The sequence below is a fragment of the Peromyscus leucopus genome, chromosome 22 (assembly GCF_004664715.2).
Source record: "Peromyscus leucopus breed LL Stock chromosome 22, UCI_PerLeu_2.1, whole genome shotgun sequence".
Taxonomy (NCBI): Eukaryota; Metazoa; Chordata; class Mammalia; order Rodentia; family Cricetidae; genus Peromyscus; species Peromyscus leucopus.
The window spans coordinates 9,023,655-9,044,233 of NC_051081.1; the positions used below are offsets into that span (position 1 = coordinate 9,023,655).

Genomic DNA, 20,579 nt, shown 5'->3' on the forward strand with positions numbered 1-20,579 from the left:
ATTTTATATTATCCCCAGTATATCTCCATCTTTTTATTTAAAGGTATATGTGTGTATTTTGCCTGTATGTGTGTGCAACATTCAAAGACCAGTAGAGGGCACTGGATCACCTGCAGCTGGAGTTAGCTGTGAGCTACCATGTGGGTGTTGTAAATTGAACTCAGGTCTTCTGCAAGCACAGCAAAGTATTTGTGACCACTGAGCTACCTCTTAAGCCCAATCTCTCTATTTGTTTTTGGAGAAAGTATATACAGAAAAGTACAAAATATAAAACTTATATAAGAAACCTCACTCATAGGAAAAGCAAGACAAAGCCTGGTGGGATGACCTAGAAGGGAAAGAAAGTTGTTGCCAAGCTTGAGAACCTGAGCTCCATCCCTGGGACTCACGCCATGGGAAGAAAACTGATTCCAGCAAGTTGTCTGCTGATCTCCACATTTATATTGGAGCATGGGTATATTCTTGCCCAATACCTCATGCAAATATATAAGTAAATAAATAAATAAATAAGCCGATAAATAAGTGTGACAAATAAATATTTTCAAAAGCAAGTTGATTACAGTTACACATGGTTTACACAATTTAAATTCTACCCATTGGGTTTCTTTTCATTGTGAGATCTTTCATGTCTTCGAAGGTATGAGAAATACACAAATTCCTTCCCACACTGATTACACTTGTAGAATTTCTCTCTAGTAGTGTGAGTTCTTTCATGTATTTGGAGGGATTTGGAAAAAGTAAATGCTTGCCCACACTCCACACATACATATGGTTTCTCTCTAGTGTGAATTTTCTCATGCCTGTAATAAGCACTAGAATGGGTGAAGGTTTTTCCACAATATTTACATGTATAGGGTCTCTCTCCAGTGTGAATTCTTGCATGTTTTCGAAGGTACGAGGAAAATGTAAATGCTTTTCCACACTGCTTGCAAACATAGGTTTTCTCTGCAGAGTGAATTCTTTCATGGTTATAACAGTTGCCTGCACTGATGAAGGCCTTCCCACATTGCTTACATGTATAAAGTTTCTCTTTACTGTGAATTCTTTCATGTTTGTGAAGGTTTGAGGACCGTCTGAATGCTTTGCCACATTGATTACATGCATAACGTTTCTCTCGAGTATGACGTCTTTCGTGCTGGAGAAGATGGTAAGAATGAATACATACTTTCCCACAATGTTTACATATGTAACTATGCTCCCTTTTGTGTGTTTTTTCATGATTTTGACGGGCCATAGAATACATGAAAGTTTCCCCACAATGTCTACATGGGTAAGTTTTCTCTCTCGTGTGAATTTTCTGATGTTTGGTCAAGTGACTGGAATTAATGAAGGTTTCTCCACATTGCTTACATGTAAATGGCTTTTCTCCAGTATGGATTCTGGATTCACATATTTGAACATAACTTTCTTCCTTTAAGGTTTTCTCGAATTGCTTATATTCACATGGCTCATCTCCAGTGAGAGTTCCTTCAAAATCTTGATGAGATGTGAGATTACTATAAGATTCATTAGACTGTTTATTTTCACAGACGTTCTCTGTACCAGGAGCACTCTTGAGTATTTGAAAGGACTCAGAATAAATGAAATCTTTCCAACATTTTTCATATTTAATAGCCTTTTCCACATGTTCCTGACACCCATACGGTTTCTCTTCAGTTTGACTTCTAACAAGCATATCGGAGGATGAGTGAGCATTGATGTGTTTTACATACATACTGCTTTCATAAACTGTGACTGCAGGATGATTGTCTGCATTAACAGTATTCTCTGGCATCTGTTGGTGGGTCTTTCCACACTGACTACCATGTTCATAGCCACAGAATCGTTCAATAACCTGAATTCTGAAAAAAAGGGGGAGAGGCATTATTCTTACTTTATAACTAGATAAGTACTAGATGATAGATTCTGTGGTCTCTGCCTGTTAGTGTAGTATTCTGGAGGCAGTAGCAGGAAGTGAACAAGCTAAGGGCAAACTAGGCCACAGAGACCCTGTCCTGAGAGGGAAAAATGTACTGAGTTGATTTCCACTAGAATTTATGAACATAAAAGAACTAAACATTCAGCAAGGGCTGAGGACAGCATATAACCATAAAAGGTTCTGTAGTACTATTTCGATAAACATTGAAAGGGCTGGAGAGATGGATTAGTGGTTAAGACCACTGGCTGTTGTTCCAGAAGACCCTGGTTCAATTCCCAGCATCCACATGGCAGCTCACAACTGTCTGTAACTCAAGTTCCAGGGGATCCAGAATCCTCACACAGACATACATGCAGGCAAAACACCAATGCATGTAAAATAAAAATACTTAGGAAAAAAAAAACATTGTCTATGACACAGTTAACCAAGCTGAATATTCCTTATGCAATATAACATGAATCAGACATTCTCAAATTTTAAATAACTGAATATCCTTCAGGCAATTTATCGAAGATGGGTCTCATTCTAAAGCCCAAATTCACCTTTACTTTACACACAAACCTTATAAGGTCCAAAGGTAACGTGCTAAAAGTACATCAAATACTTTGGTAGACAACAGGCAGTTTTATATAAGGAACCACTAGGAGATGTCTTAGCTAAAGGTTGTACCACATTTTGGTTCTACTCCATCAATAGTGCAGTAACAGGTATAAGCTACAAAATCCACATGAGTACTACATGAGAGACAGGATCATCCATTCATGAATTCTCAAGCTGAGTGAAGTTTTACAGAAAATCTGAAATTAAGTCAATTTACATTTTGATCTATTGGAATAGCTTCCTTATTTCTCAGATTTGCTCTCCCTCTTAAATATCAGATGCAAATTCCCTTTTCTGTAAGTGTAAATTACCTCAGATTTCTCTGTTGTTTTCGGTAGTCCACATCAATATTTTCTTCCTCTGTTTTCCCTAGAAATTAAAAGCAAGAAATCATTATGTTATTCAAACTTATACACACGTTATTACTTTGCAGCTTCTTCTCTTGTATAATGTGAGCAGGCATGCTATATTTACCATGATGTTCCCTTTCAATATTTCAAGTCATATAATTACACAAATGACTAAAAAAACAGTTTTTCTCCAATTGAATAATGAAATTATACTGTTTGGTTGTTGTTGTTACCTATGGAGATCAGGTTCATAAATGTTTCCATCATCACATCTGTGTAGAGCTTCTTTTGAGAAGAATCCAACAGAGCCCACTCTCCTAGGGTGAACTTCACAGCCACATCCTCAAAGGTCACTGGCTCCTAAAATAAATCACAGCATTATTAAAATGCAGTTACTAGAAGATTAAAAAAAAAAAAAAAAAAAAAAAACCACTGGAGCTACATTAGTCACTTGATAAGTTCCCTCCATGCTTTCTTATTATTCACTTTATATCATGGCTGGCACAAACTAATTAATTATCCTCTCATCTTGTCACACAATTCTAAGGGTAGTGTATGCCAAAATAATAAAGGAAATACAGATCATAGTGCTTTATTGTGATGCTGGTTTCAACTATTCTTTGTACCTTACACCACAAGTTTCTATAACTTAGAACCCACAGTAAACATCAGCTCTGCTGAGCATATACAGTTATAAATGTCTGTTAGGAAACTTCATCGGATTCTAAAGCCTGAGAATTTCACATAAAATGCGTGAAAACAGCTTAACTATAAAGAGGTGCTCACTGCTACTCAGCAGTTTATGACAACATAAAATAATATTCCATAAACTATTATCATTATCATTCTCAACATATTTCTTAAATAGTGAAACATAGTTTTTATAATATCAAAACCTGAAAGAAAATTTACATGAAAAATCTCTTATCACTGGTCTCAAAGATAATAGGAAACACCTACTAATAAATTTGTTACTCAGAGATCACTGAGCATATCCTTTCACGATGTGCTCATTAAGAGTGACATCATTAGGAAGATTGTCTTTATAGAAGTTTCTTATAAAAGAGTATTAATTCAAAACAGGTAGTTTCTCATAGTCCAACCTTGACTTAATACTAAATAAGACCAAGGGTAATTCTCTGTCCTCAAATATGAACACTACAGATTATTTTCAATAATGTCAGTGGACAATGACAGCACAGGAACAATGGCACTGTTCTCAGAGATCAATGTCACAAAACAGATGCCATCATGGCTGCATCAAATTCTGTAATTCCCACAAAACGTTCCCATTGTTAACAAGAACTACTTATTAAAATCTGTGTGCAATAATAAATATCTGACACCACAAAAATACTAGGAATAAGAAAATGATAGCTTGACACAGACATGGAGGCATATATCTGTATTACCAGACTCACAAGAAGGGGAAGGAAGACTTTGAATTCAAAGGCTGCCTGGGCTGGATAGCAAAAACAACAAAAATAAGAAATAATATAATAAGTTTTTTACTCAGGGAACTACTCCATAAAGATAAGATGAACAGAACAGAGGAAAGTAGGGTAGACTTCAACAACATGAAATACAAACAGAAATCTCATTAACAAGAGAGGAGATCTTGATCAGCAATGAATCTGTTTGCTGTATAAAGTGGTAGCAGCAACTTGGTATCTACTTGGAAGCATGTGCTATAATCTCCTCTGTTTCGTGGACAACAATCAAATTTCATAAGAAATGGGGAAGATGAAAGTAGAGCCATGTGGTACATGTGGTAGCTTCAAGGTAATTACAAAACAGTGAGGCTGACACAGGCACAATAAAATCCACTCTAGACTGTGTGTATAACCGGCTTCATGCTACCCTTGTCTCACAACTAGATTGTCAAAAAAATGTTTTTAAAGATGAAAAAAATAAAACGACAACAACAAAAACAAAACAAAAAACTTCGAAAGCCAGTTAACCAACAACCTTTGGATGTAAACAAGTGAAGGAAGTGAAAGGCGACAGAACAACAGTATCTGCAGCACATGCAATGTACACAAAACACGAGTAAGTGAACACACAGCTGAAAATACCACGTAAAACACAGGAAGTAAGATCGGTAGCCCTGAGTGAGGAATTGACAAGTAAATGTGTAGTTTTGAGAACCACTGAATACCAATACTTTATACAAAAAGGATCACCCAATTCACATTATTCTCATTTCCTATAATATAAATGAAGGGACTCTAGCCAGACAAAGCATGGCAAACATGGCTCTGGCAGGCCTTGCCCTTCATTCCCATTCCCTCTGTCTTGCTAAAAACCATTTAGATTACATTCCTCAAGCAAGCCATCAAGTTCTGTTCCCTTATTTGACCACTTCCTCCTCCTGAGGTTGACTACCAAGGTTCTCCTCCTATCGACGTATTGACATCCAGCAATCAAAAGCCCTCTTTGGCTCACCTAATTAACATGCCCAATCAAAATTAAATACCTCATCCTAACACAGGGTCTCCCCTTTTACCTTTATAAACTGCCATCTGCCTATGGGTCTTGTCTGTCTCCTCTCTATCCAGAGGCAGTTCTTTGTCCTCTGGGACTATTGTAGAATATTAGTTGAAGATGCATTACATTCATTTATGTTGTACAATATTTGATTAATGATGCAAAGATGTGTTGCATTCTTATATGTTATATTTGTTTAACTCTGTGAAGCTGTGTTACTTTGCCTGTCTAAAACACCTGACTACTAAAGGTCTAATAAAGAGCTAAATGGCCAACAGCTAGGCAGGAAAAAGGATAGGTGGGGCGGGTGGGCAGAGAGAATTAATAAGAGAAATCTGGGAAGAGAGATGGGGGAGACAGAAAAAGGAGAAGGAGAGGAGGACACCAGGGGGCTGCCACCCAGCTACACAGCAAGCTATGGAGTAAGAAGAAAGGTATACAGGAATAGGAAAAAGTAAAATCCAGATGCATAAGGTAGACAGGATAATTTAAGTTAAGAAAAGCTGGCTATAAATGAACCAAGCTAAGGCAGGACATTTATAAGAACGAACAAGCCTCTATATATTTATTTTAGAGCTGGGTGGCAGGCCTCCCAAAAAGTAAAGAGCAAAATGAAGCAACACCAGGACAAACACCCCTGCTCCCTCTCCCTTGCTCCCTCCCCCATCTCCCCCCTCCTCTATCTCCTATCTTTATCTCGTTCTGCCCTCTGTTTCTCTGGAGCTAATACATCTTCTTAGTTCTGAGAACTTGGCCTTGAGCCAGTACAGATCCTTTCATAAACCTTAATGCAATCTACATCTAGTCACATTTTTCTCTAATGACAGAGAATGTATTTTGTGTTTATACTTAGCATAGTGAGTACTATTTTTTTTTTAAAACATCTCTAGAGTTACACTGGAAATGTCTTAACAACATGTCAACTAATTCAAACTGGGAGATAAGTTAATCTTAACTCAGGTATTAGTATATGTGAGTTATGACAAAGAAAAGAAGATAGGATGCTTTTAATGATAATACCTTCAACAGTCACTCTTTAAAGGTTCCAAGGTAAAGCTATAATAACTATAGTTTGGATGCAGTGGCACACATCTTTAATCCCTGCACTTAGAAAGCAGAGGCAGGTGGATTCCTCTAAGTTCAAGAGCAGTCTGATCCACATAATGAGTTCCAGGCCTAGCCAGGGTTACATAGTGAGACCCTGTCTCAAAAAAGAAGACAGCAAAAACCCCAAACAACAACAGCACATTGTTTAGTGAAAAGTTACAAGGATAAAACAGGAAAGCAGGAAGAGAAGAGTAGAGCAGAGTCAGTCCAGCATTATAACCATACAGACATCAGCTACTCATTTTAATGGAGTCTCAGCAAATTAGTTTTTGGTTTTTTGAGACAGGGTGTCTCTTTTTAGCTTTGGCACCTGTAGATGTAATTCTAAATGGTCTTATTAAATAAGAAACACAGAGTCAAATAGTTAAAAGCCCAGAGATTGAGCAGTAGCCAAGAGGTAAGACCACCTTATCTTAACACCAGCTGCTGTCCTTCCCCTGAGAAAAAAAGAGACCTACTTCCTGTGTGACTTTTTATTGACTTTCTGTTCTGCCTTCTCATTGGTTCTAAACCCAACCACATGACTTCTTCATCACTGCCTGTCTATACAGACTTCCAAGTCTCTATGGTTGGTACTTGGATTAAAGTGTGTGTCACCATGCTGGCTGTGTCCTTGAACACACAGACTCTGGCATGTGATCAGATTAAGGGAGTGTGCTACCACTGCCAGACTTCTGCTTATTGGCTATGACCTCTGATCCCCAGGCAACTTTATTTATTAACATACAAATAAAATCACATTTCAGCACAAATAAAATATAACCATAGGCGCTTTTCCTGGAACTCACTCTGTAGCTCAGCCTGGTCTGGATCTCACAGAAATCCTCCTGCCTCTGCCTCCTCAAAGGACTTAACAGACATCAATATTCCACCCAAACACAAAAGATTATACCTTCTTCTCAGCACCTCATAGAACCTTCTCTAAAATTGACCACATACTCAGTCACACAGCAAATCTCAACAGATACAAAAAATATTGGAATAAGCCCTTGTATCTTGCCAAATCACCATGGCTTAAAATTCAACAACAACACAAATTAAAGAAAGCCTACAATCTCATGGAAACGGAACAACACTCAACTGAATCACTACTGGCTCAAGGAAGAAATAAAGAAATTAAAGACTTCCTAGAATTCAATGAAAATGAAGGCTCAACATACTCAAACTTATGGGACACTATGAAACAGTGCTAAGAGGAAATTCATAGCACTAAGTGCCTACATAAAGAATTTAGAGAAATCTCATACTAGGAACTTAACAGCACACCTGAAAGCCCTAGAACAAAAAGAAGCAAACTACAGGAGGAGTAGGTGACAGGAAATAATCAAACTGATGGTAGAAATCAATAAAATAGAAACAAAGAGAACAATACAAAGAATCAGTGAAACAAAGAGTTGGTTCTTGGGAAAACCAACAAGATAAGACAAACCCTTACCCAAACTAATCAAAAGGGAGAGAGAGAATATCCACATTAACAAAAATCGGAAATGAAAAGGGGGACATAACAACAGACTCCAAGGAAATCCAGAGAATCATTAGATCAAACTTCAAAAAACTGTATTCCGCAAAATTGGAAAATCTAAAAGAATCGCACAATTATCTGGATAAGTACCACTTACCAAAATTAAAGAAATACCAGGTAATTTAAATAGACCTATAACACCCAAGGAAATAGAAGCAATCATTTAAAGTCTCCCAAACAAAAAAGCATAGGACCAGATGGTTTCAACACAGAATTCTACCAAAATTTTAAAGAAGAACCAATATCAATATTCCTCAAATTCTTTCATGCAAAATAAACAGGAGGAACATTGCCAAACTCTTTTTATGAGGCTACAGTTACCATGATATCCAAACCACACAAAGAAATAAAATTATAGACCAATCTCCCTCATGAACATTGATGCAAAAATACTCAATAAAATATTGACAAACCAAATCCAAGAACACATCAGAAAAATTATCTACCATGATCTAGAAGGCTTTATCCCAGTGATGCAGGGATGGTTCAACATATGAAAATTTGCAAATGTAATCCACCATATAAACAAACTGAAAGAAAAAAAAAACATATGATCATCTCATTAGATGCTGAAAAAGCCTTCAACAAAATCCCACATCCCTTCATGATAAAGGTCTTGGAGAGATCAGGGATACAAGGAACATACCTAAGCATAATAAAGACAATATACAACAAGCCAACAGACAACATCAAACTAAATGGAGAGAAACTTAGTGATTCCATTAAAATCAGCAACAAGACAAGGCACTCCACTCTCTGGATATCTATTCAATATAGTACCCAAAGTTCTAGTAAGAGCAATAAGACAACAAAAGGAAATCAAGGGACACAAATTGGAAAGGAAGAAGTCAAACTTTCACTATTTGCAGGTGTTACGATAGTATATATAAGTGACCCGAAAAATTCTACCAGGGAACTACTACAGCTGATAAACACCATCAGTAATGTAGCGGTATACAAGATTAAGCCAAAAAAAAGCAGTAGCCCCCCTATATACAAATGGTAAATGGGCTGAGAAAGAAATCAAAGAAACAACCCCCTTTACAATAGCCACAAATAACATAAAATATCTTGGGGTAATTCTAACCAAACAAGTGAAAGAACTGTTTAACAAGAACTTTAAGTCTTTGAAGAAAGAAATTGAAAAAGATATCAGAAATGGAAAGATCTCCCATGCTCTTGAACAGATAGGATCAACAAAATAAAAAAGGCAATCTTACCAAAAGCCATCTACAGATTCAGTGCAATCCCCATGAAAATCCCAACACAATCCTTCACAGGCCTCAAAAGAACACATCAAAATCCCAACACAATCCTTCACAGGCCTCAAAAGAACAATACTCAATTTTATATAGAAAAACAAAATCCCACAGTAGCCAAAACAACCCTGTACAATTAAGGAACTTCCAGAGGCATCACCAACCCTAACTTCAAGCTCTACTATAGAGCTATAGTAATAAAACTGGCTCAGTATTGGCATAAAAACAGATATGTGAATCAATGGAATCAAACTGAAGATCCTGACATTAATCCACACACCTATGAACACCTGATTTTTGACAAAGAAGCCAAAATTGTACAATAGAAAAAAGAAAGCATCTTCAATAAATGGTGCTGGCATAACTGGATGTTGACATGTAGAAGAATGCAAATAGATCTCTATCTGTCAGCGTGCACAAACTCAAGTCCAAGTGGTTCAAAGACCTCAACATAAATCCAGCTACACTGAACCTGAGAGAAGAGAAAGTAGGAAGTAGCCTTAAATAGATTGGCACAGGAGACCACTTTCTAAATATAACACCAGTAGTACAGACACTGAGAACAACAAGTAATAAATGGGACCTCCGGAAACTGAGAAGCTTCTGTAAAGCAAAGGACACAGTCAATAAAACAAAAGGCAGCCTACAGAATGGGAAAAGATCTTCACCAACCCCACATCTGACAGAGGGCTGATCTCCAAAATATATAAAGAACTCAAGAAACTAGACATCAAAATACTAAATTCCAATTAAAAAATGGGGTACAGATCTAAACAGAGAATTCTTAACAGCAGAATCTCAAATGGCTGAGAGACATTTCAGGAATCACTCAACATCCTTAGCCATCAGGGAAATGCAAATCAAAATAACTCCGAGATATCATCTTACACCTGTCAGAATGGCTAAGATCAAAAACACTGGTGATAGCTTATGTTGGGGAGGATGTGGAGCAAGGGGAACACTCCTCCACTCTTTGTGGGAGTGCAAACTTGTACAGCCACTTTGAAAATCAGTATGGCAGTTTCTCAGAAAACTGGGAATCAATCTACCTCAAGACCTAGCAATACCATTTTTGGGCATATACCCAAAGGTTATATCACAAGTATACTTGCTCAATTATGTTCATAGAGGCATTAAACAACCTAGATGCCCTTCAGTGAAAGAAGCGATAAAGAGAATATGGTACATTTCCACAATGGAATATTACTCAGCTATAAAAAACACTGACAACAAGAAAATTGCAGGCAAATGGATGGAACTAGAAAAAGAAACATCCTAAATGAAGTAAGTCAGACCTAGAAAGACAAACTTGATATGTACTCATTCATAAGTGGATATTAGACATAAAGCAAATGATAACCAGGCTACAAACCACAACCCCAGAGAAGCTAGATAACAAGGAGGACTCTAAGAGGGACATGCATAGATCACCATAGGAAAGCAAGGAAGGAGATTATCTTGATAGAGGAAGCCATTATGGGTTTAGGAAGAAACCTGGTGCTAGAGAAATTCCCAGGAACCCACAAGGATGACACCAGCTAAGACTCTAAGCAATAGTGGAGAGGGTGCATGAACTGGCCTTCTCCTGTAATCAGATTGATGACTTCCCTAATTGTCATCATAGAATCTTCATCAAATAACTGATGCAAGCACATACAGGGATCCACAGCTAAGTACTGGGCCGAGCTCCTGGAGTCCAGTAGAAGAGAGGGAGGAGAGATTATAGGACCGAGGGGGGGGGGAGATGAGGGGCGGTGTCAAGATCATGATGGGGAAACCCACAGAGACAGTTGACTCAGTGGGAGTTCACTGACTGTGGACTGACAGATGGGGAACATACATGGGACTGAATTAGGCCCTCTGAATGTGGGCAACAGTTATGTGGCTTAGGCACTTGGTAGGGCCACTGGCAGTGGGACCAGGATTTATCCCTAGTGCATAAACCGGCTTTTTGGAGTCTATTCCAATGGAGGGATACATTGCTCAACCTTGACACAGTAGGGAAGGGCTTGGTCCTGCCTCAGCTTAAAATGCCAGACCTTGCTGACTCCCCATGGGAGGTCTTACCCTCTCTGAGGAGTGGATGGGAGTGGGGAGGTGGGGGGGGGCAAGAAGAGGAGAGGGAGTGGGGATTTTGGTTGGTATGTAAAATGAAGAAAAAAATAAAGATACATCTCTTCCCAGTAACATAATATTCCACATTCAGTTCTAGGCAGGTTATCTAAACTAAAAATTAATATAAAAAAAAAAAAAAACCTTGAGAGTTAAACTATAACATAGATAAAATGGACTTATGCTACTCAATAGATAAAAGAATTCATTCTTCTTTTTGTTGTTTGTTTATCTGTTTGGAGACAGGGTCTGACTACTGACTGACTACTGACTTACCTGGAACTGACTGCCTTTGAAAGTGTGATGACCAAGCATAGTGGGTAGCTGTTCCAGCTTTGACCTGGAAATACTACCACCAGTGAGGCTTCCTGTAACTGTCATGCCTCAGGGGCAGGTCATAGGTAGGCGTTGTCTCAATCCCCGGGACAAATGGCCGAGGTGCCTATTTAACATATCAAAACAAACCTTGCAACCAGCTCTCAGCGTCCCTCAGTCCCTACTTGTTACAAGGTCCTCATGGCTTGCATACCCAATCTCTATCCTGAACTCTTCGGCCCAGGGGCTGGGCTGCACTTTCCTATATGATCCAACCATTATGGCTCCCTGCCCCTTTTGTACTTTTTGTCTTCTGGCTGCTGCAATGGTTCCCCTCTCCTCACATGACACATGGTCACAATCACTCTGGACTCTCCCAGATGTCTCTAACTCTGGCTATGCTCTCCCTTTTAGCTACAATACACTTTCTTCTCCACCATAGGGGCAGTCATGCCCCTTCCTTTTTAGCTTTTTTTTTTTTTTTTTTTTTTTTCATTCAGGCAGCAGTCAACAAAGAGATACATAAAAGGTCAAAAACGCTGACAATAAGAGGCCAAATGCTCAGTCCTGAATCGGGCAACTGTACCTAACCCCAGCCTCTTCCACCACTGCTCAAGGAACATCTCAGAAAAGGAGGCAGAAGAAATGTAAGAGCCAGAAGACCAGGAAATGTTGTCTTCTGGACGTGGCAGAGCTATTGTACTGATGAGCTCACAGCAGCTGTGGTTACCTGCACAAGATCTGGCATAGATCGGGAGGTACTGTCCAGGCCCACCACTTACTGAGTAGTTATTGGCAATTAACAGTTTTCTGGAGAACCATTCTGTTTAGAGGAAAAAGCCACTGATAGGACTCCCTTTTTAAACAACCAAGAACATACTGGCAGCACTAATTGCTGGATTATTAAATAATAATAATAATAATAATAATAATAATAATAATAATAATAATAATAAAATGAATTTAGAAGAGGCACGTGTTGGGATCCCGTATATGAGTTGTTGGAAGGAGGAATAGGGGTGAATATGATCATATTTCATTGTATATATGCATAAAAATTTCAACAATACAGAAAAAAAATTAAAAACCCAGAGGGATCACGGGGTAAGCTAAAGCAGGTCAAATGGGAATGCAAGGACGGGAAAACAGCACTCGTCATCCAGGCGCCCTTCACAGCACAGTCTGGAGTCTGAGCAGCACTAACCCGCCCGCGCTGCAGGGTCTGCAGCCGCTCAAGTTCGCCGCCCCGACGCATCCCGATAGGACCGGAACAGGAGTGAAACAGTTTCACAGCGACAGGACAGGACTCCAGGCTCCCTGCTGCTTGCTCTGCACACACTTCAGGAGCAGGCGGGGAGACGGCGCCGGAGCCTTCACCTCAGAGTCAGTTGCACAGCTCCAGGGCGGCGTCAGGGCGGCGGCGCCACATTCTGCCAGAGCCGCAGCAGAGTCACAAGCCCGCCACTAAGGACTTCAGGGGCCCAGGAGGCACTCACCATGTCCTGCTTCTGATGCATCCAGGTGTCCACCCCAAGGGGCCTAACATCAGCTGGAAGCATAGTCAACAAGGTCAGGGGACCTCTCAACGGCTTCTGGGGACTCAAACATGGCAGTAACGGCTGCACCTTCCGAATATTCCTGCTTCTCATTGGACAGTTAATGCAAAGTCATAACAACGTCCCTGATTGGCGAGTCCCTGATTGGCAAAAGATACCGGCGGTGGAAGGGGTGGTGGGGGCGGTGGGGAAGTTGGGGTTGGGGGGTTGTAGGGTGTTGGTGGGGTTGTGGGGTGGGGAAGCATCTTATAACCTGGAAAACACCCCTTCCTTGCAGTTACAGCTAAACGACAGGTTGCAGCAAGGATGAATAAACCTGATCTAACCTGGGGTAACCTTGCATTTAAGGAAAACATGTTCAGGGATTTTAGAGCAGCTTCCCTGGTGTATTTTGTGGGTCACAGTGGGTTCTCCCACTTACAGATAGTGCCAAGAGTTTGATTGGGGGAGCAACCAGATTCAGTACCTTAGGAACAAAACGCATGACGACAGGGTAGGAGACACAGTCTGGTCAATCTGGACACAAGATCAGGAAGCCTGGTTTGCAAGCTCAAGGATGATGCATGTGAGCCAACGCTGAACCTTTTGTAAGGCTGATTCACTGATCAGAACATCAGGGATTGGAGAGAGTTTGGTATGTTGCAAGCCCCTTGGGCCGTTCTTAGCCCTCAGAACAATTGACCTAACAACTTCATGACTATTATGTAAATTATTTGGAATGTACAATAGAACAGTAGTTTCCTTTGGAATGTACAGAGCACCAGTTTTCTAACCAACCAAAAAGACAAGAACATGATCAGAAAGCATCTGAAGCCTGCTCCAAAGGTTTCCCCTTTTGCTATGTAACTTGTCTACCTAATGTTAACTATGTATTTTTTTAAAAGTATCTTGATTTTATAATTTCTTTATTCTGTTACTATAAAACAGAATATTCGTGTTAGAATACAAAAAGTGGGATAATCTAAATTCTGTGTTTCTAGGCCATGGTCACTTATATTTAACCTCAGAGTAAATATATCCCATTTGAAGTGAATTTTGCTTTTCTGTTGCCAGGAAGTTGCCCAAGGCTTTCTCACATCATATGTTTCATTCTATTCATTTGCAGGCAAAAAATTAAAACACACCAAGAAGGATACAATTACTCAATGTGAGGTGTGTGTGTGTGTGTGTGTGTGTGTGTGTGTGTGTGTGTGTGCGCGCGCGCGCGCGCAGTTACATTGCTGCAATGGTCTACAGAGGATTCAAGAGGTATGAAAGGAAACACTTAAAATTCTTCAAAAAGAGGTTTCTATGCCCAAGATTCAGAAGAAAGCCTACATTCACAAGTACAAACATTCTCAAGAGTCAAGATCACATTAGCTGCTGACAGAGACCACCAGACTGGCCATTCACTATTGATGAGTCAGAGACATTGTTCTAACAGTTTACCTCTGGGAGCTCACTAGGACATCTCTCATTTCCTACATTATGAAATCTTTCTTTCAACACCTTCGAGGAACAATGTAATCCCTATTCATATTAATAGTTAAACTCCAAAAAGCTACCACATACTTTCAATCAAGGTGTAAAGCACAATGTGGAAACAAAAAAGTCAAAACAGGAGTAATAAAGGGACTGTTAGAGAAAGACATGAGGATGTAGGAGGCTAGGCATGAAAGAGGGAAGAATAAAATAGTGGTTGAGAGGTGACATATGATCAATTCATATGTCACAAGGAAAGCCATTAATATGTTTTAAAATATGGGCAGATAATTTGGCTTCTTAGATATTGAGTGATTTTTAATTTTTTTATTTGTGAGACGAGGTCCTATTGTGTGTGCACCATACCTGGACTGGAACTTGGTATGTGGACCAGACTGTCTTCAAATTTGTGGGATACTTCTTGTTTCAAATTCTAAGGGATTGGATTATAGTTATGTGACACCATACCTAGCCTGGAGTACATAGCTCATAAGAAACAAAGGAGAGAACTGTGTCCTGCAAATTGTCCCAAAACTCACACAACCAAGGTGATACACACACACCACCACCACCTCCACCACCACCAGCAGCAGCAGCAGCAGTAGTAGCAGCAGCAGCAGCAGCAATCTTAAAATATGCTACTCATAAACAACACCAAGGAAATGACAAAATATCCAACCCTGAAAGCAGGTTTCATGAATTACTCCAGAAAATCAGGGAAAAGAAGAAATTATAATCACAATGTTTAAGACTTCTTGTGCATGATTAAGGGAACAAACTTTCAAAAGTGTTTGCCACCTAAATATTGCTGACATACTACTTACAGAAGAAATAAAAATGTTAGTATCAAGGTCTGTGATATAATAAATGAAACCTCTCAAAGAAATGCATTGCTCTGGGGGGGGTTGTACATAATAAAGAAAAGGACAACTAACATTTCAAAGATTTATTAAGACTAATAATATGAATTGGCTGGCACATCCTATCAGAATGAATAATTAGTACGATGTATGATTTACATGACTATAATAACAGTATTCAGGAAAATGAGAAAGAAAGATGGGAAGCTTGGGCATCCCAAATTGGAGGATCTCAGCTCTGTAATATTGTTAAAATGGTGAAATATTTAGCAATGTCAGACCTTTTATAGTGATTCATTACAAAAAAGCATTCCTTCGTGTACAAAGTATTTTAAAACATTTTATTGAGAAATATTTTCATGCAATATATTTGGGTCATTTTATCAAGTCATCTTTTGGCTTTTAATATAAGATATGTGCCAAGCAAATATTACTTTTATACTTAAGTTGAAATCAATATTCAATAAATTACATTAAGGATATTCAACTATTTCAAATTCTACAGTGTCTGATATTTAATTTTGTTCACTGTGGCATAGACAGTATTTTTTCAAAAGCTTAAAAACAACAGCATTGCAAAATCTTATGTGATTGTATATTGTCCTTGACCTCCTGATGAATAGTCACTGCTTTTCTGTTCACAAATTCTTTTTTTTTTTTTTTTGGTTTTTCAAGACAGGGTTTCTCTGTGTAGCTTTGCGCCTTTCCTGGAACTCACTTGGTAGCCCAGGCTGGCCTCGAACTCACAGAGATCCGCCTGCCTCTGCCTCCCGAGTGCTGGGATTAAAGGCGTGTACCACCACCGCCCGGCTCTCAAATTCTTAAAGAGCAAAGGTCAACACTATATTTTTCCTTGGAACCATATTTTTCTATGTAGTCAAGTCGGCCTCAAACACGATAGTTTCCTGGCACTACCTCTGGAGTACTATAACATTCAAGAGTCACTACACTGACCTGCAACAGTTCTCTGGGTTAATCATCAAAGTGCAGTAATGTTCTTCTCAGTTTTTTTTTTCTTTTTTTGCAGAATTTGATAATTGGAAGAGATTGTGAATATGGACAAGGTAGTCAGTGTGCAGAAGCCCAGAGATGCTAGAGCACATTGTTAATGAAGACATATCTCCTGCAATAGCAGTATATGAAAGCAGTTTGTATATAAGAGACATCATTGCCCATTCACTCAGATATGCACTTCAGTGGTCAACATGAAGGGAAACCAAATGGGTATCAGAAGATGTGGAAAAGGATTTAAACATAAGAAATGTTGGAAAATTTTCACTCATTCTGAGTTTTTCTGTCGTTTTCACCTTACCTAGTAATGCATCCTCTGACAGAACATGTTTGCCTCATCCTCAATGTCTTTGATATGAACTGAACTGGTAAACACTGGTGGCCAAGTTTAACCCTGGGATTTTAGTTTCTTGGATGAAATCACTGTGACTGTCTGGAGTAGAAATATACAAATATATTCTGTAGCATTTATGTTGTATAGCCTGTAAGTGTTATAGCTCTGAGGGAAAAGATTTCCTCAATGGAATTGTTGTAGCTCTAAAGAGAAAGGTATTCTGGCTTTGGGAGCCGAGGAGTACTCCAAAGTAACTCCTCACAACAAACATCACATGAGATTTTTTGGGAGAGGGACAAGAGAGTAGCTGCTTCTGTTCCAGCAAGAAGCAGCAGGGACCTGAAGAGGATATAGGCTTATATAGGGTTTCTTGAGGGAGGAGTTTTTCAGGGTGGAAACTTTCAGGGTAGATATTGGTGTGATTTCAAGTCTTGAGCTTGGGGCAAGCCTAGGGATTGGTGGGATTTTGAGCTTAGGGATGGGTGGGTTTTCAAGTTCAGAGACTGGTACATATTTTGGACTCAGGGATTGGTTGCAGGCAGACTTTCTTGTCCCACCAGCCAATTTCTAAATAACCACACAGAGACTTATATTAATTATAAATGCTCAGTGAATAGCTCAGGCTTATTACTAACTAGCTCTTACCTTTTAAATTAACCCATATTTCTTATCTATGTTCTGCCACATGGTGGTACCTTTTTTCAACATGGCAAGTTCATCTTGCTTCTTTCCTCATCTCCTTGTGACTCTGACACTCCTCCCTTCTTTTTCATGTTCTTTTTTTTGTCTGCTAACCTCAACCTGTCCAGTTATTCGACATTCAGCTTCTTTATTAAACCAATCACTGTGACATATATATACAGTGTAAACAAATATTCCACAACTGGTGGGTTTTTTTTTTTTTTTTTTTTTGGTTTTTCTAACCAGGAAGTGAGCTCAGACCTTTCACTCTACATAAACTAAAAGAAAAAAGATCCAGAATTCTCCAGGGAAGTTCTCAAGGTGATTAGAATGACAACTTCAACCATTAACAGCATGATAAACACATGTGCACTCAGACATATAAGTTGTTTATATACAGGCAGGTAAGTAACTCTGTGGGTTCCATCTCCCTAAGACATACAGCATGGCAGACACTTGTTAATATACTATTTCTCTTGAATTTTTTTTTATGTTTCTTTCTTTCTTTATTTATTTATTTTTCAAATTACACTCGTGATATTAATCACATTTGTGGTATTCATAGATTACATTCCCAGTATTCATTCAATTATATATGTGTATATTTATTTATATACACATATATATTAATATAAAATTAAATATAATTATATATATTTCATTTTAAATGTCGAATGTCATTTCTTGAAGGGGGTAGGAGGTCTTAATTACAGGCTTACAGCACAATGGGAGGACCCCGGAGGGCAGAAGTTCGCTACTGATGTTTTACAATCTTGTATCTAAGCTATTAATGCCCATTATTCAGGACACACAGACTGGGAACTTCCCTTAGGCATTCAGGAGGGTGGAACCTGGCAGAGAATTAACATTGGGAGGATATCAAGGTCAAGGGCCGCAAGCAAGTCAACAGTTACCCAAAACGGGCGCCAGGGCCCTGCAGGTCTCCCTTTTATTAAAAAATGAGCTTCTGACTTGAGTTGTGTGGGATGTCAGCAGGTCACCTTACCCGTCATGGAGACGCCTTCCCGGGCCACACAGGTGCTCTGGCTTAGGTTGGTGAGTGCCCCCCAGGCATTACCCGTCTCTGAATACTCATTATCATACCGGCTCAATCGTGTGTGAGCTGCATGGTTAATTGCTGCCAAAGATCTCAAAGTGGCACTGGGCTTGCAATCTGTGTTCGATACAGAAAAGACCAACAGAGGTCCTATCTCACCCATAGCCAGTAGGCTAAAGGCAACTGAGCCATTCCCTTCCTTATTGAGCCATACTGTACATTGGAGTCCTTGTAAGATAGTATCCCAAAAGCAACTGAAACTTGAGTTTATAAATTTATAATTTTCAAAGCCAATCGAGATGTATATAACTACTGAATTAAATTTATCATGCCCAATAGAATGAAAGATTAACTAACTGTAGTAGCTACTTTTGTTGCCAGGGTCTTCACTGTGCTAGCAGTAGTAAGAAATTATGAAATGGTAATCCCAGAAACAGCAGTGGTGTGGGCCATTGTTATAACAGCAACAGGGGCAGCAGAAATGTCAAATTCTCTTCTGGATTGTGTGGATACCCACTGGCATGGACCAGGAACACAAACCGCCAAGGCCCGTTTTTCTTGATCCGAGCATGACTTTGGCTGGCAGCTCTTCTGGAGAATCCAATCTCATGGCTACAGTTCCTAGGCTTACATGAATGCTTGCCAAAGGTGGCCATATTGGGCTCTCAATCTCCATTGGCATCAGAAGGGTAGATTTTTTCATGATGACCCATTAGGTCTCTGTTATGCTGGGCTTCAGCAGCAGCCACAGGGTGTGTTCAGTGCTCAGGAATCCAAAGAGGAACCTCATTGTCCTGAGGAAAGACATAAACCAAACTCCGGGGCCACACCAACACTAGATCGGGTCTCTTCCACGTGCTAGTAGAGAGATCCTTCCATTGCTCCAGAGGGTGATTTGCAACAGTGCTTATCTGCATTGGATCCTCCAGTAGAATCCACCGATAAACTCCAGCAGAATCCACCGATAAAAAAATTTAATATATATAAAACAAGGGAAAGAATAGAATGGGGAGAGGAATGATGAGTCCCTAGTTCTCCCTTTTTTTAACTTTAGTAAAATGTTTGTTTGTTTATTTGTTTAATATTTCAAATTTCTCTATTTTTATGTATTTTTTATTGTTTAAAATTAATTAATTAGCCGGGCGGTGGTGGCGCACGCCTTTAATCCCAGCACTTGGGAGGCAGAGGCAGGCGTATCTCTTTGAGTTCAAGGCCAGCCTGGGCTACCAAGTGAGTTCCAGGACAGGCGCAAAGCTACACAGAGAAACCCTGTCTTGAAAAACCAAAAAAAAAAAAAAAAATTAATTAATTAATTTATTTTTCTATTATCATCTTGATAGAGTATGTATTCTTATCTTAATAGTGAGCTGTTTCATTGAGGCTTGCTCAGTAATTGAGTAAAACTGAAATTTATTATAAGCCACAGTCGCCCTAGGGACCTCCATGCTATATACTTAGCCTCCACGGTTCTATGGGTTGTAGTCTGATTGTTCTTTATTTTATATCTAGAATCCACTTATGAGTGAGTACATACCATGACTGTCTTTCTGGGTTTGGGTTACCTCACTCAGGGTGATTTTTTCTAGTTCCATCCATTTTCCTGAAACTTTCATGCTTTCAGTTTTTCTCTGCTGAGTAGTACTCCATTGTGTATATGTACCACATTTTTTTCATCCATTCTTCCGTTGATGGGCATCTAGGTTGTTTCAAGGTTCTGGTTATTACAAATAGTGCTGCTATGAACATAGTTGAGCATGTATCTTTATGGTATGAATCAGCATTCCTTGGGTATATGCCCAAGAGTGGTAAGGCTGGGTCTTGAGGTAGTTCGATTCCTAATTTTCTGAGAAACCACCATACTGATTTCCACAGTGGTTGTAAAAGCTTACATTCCCACCAACAGTGGAGGAGTGTTCCCTTTGCTCCACATCCTCTCCAACATTGACTGT

The 20,579-nt window shown here is 39.3% G+C and overlaps 1 protein-coding gene and 1 long non-coding RNA gene across 2 annotated transcripts; one reads left to right on the forward strand and one right to left on the reverse strand.

Moving 5' to 3' along the window:
- Positions 1-519: 519 nt before the first annotated feature.
- On the reverse strand, positions 520-13,334 carry LOC114685131 (zinc finger protein 20-like). Its single transcript, XM_028859749.2, has 4 exons — positions 13,167-13,334; positions 3,102-3,228; positions 2,830-2,887; positions 520-1,841 (listed from the first exon to the last, which is right to left on the reverse strand). Exons 1-4 carry the CDS (start codon positions 13,317-13,319, stop codon positions 590-592), a joined length of 1,590 nt encoding a protein of 529 aa, XP_028715582.2. The 5' UTR covers positions 13,320-13,334; the 3' UTR covers positions 520-589.
- Positions 13,335-14,432: 1,098 nt separating this feature from the next.
- Positions 14,433-17,034, forward strand: LOC119086493. Its single transcript, XR_005089792.1, has 2 exons — positions 14,433-14,474; positions 16,575-17,034. It is a non-coding gene; the product is annotated as an uncharacterized LOC119086493 (long non-coding RNA).
- Positions 17,035-20,579: the final 3,545 nt, after the last annotated feature.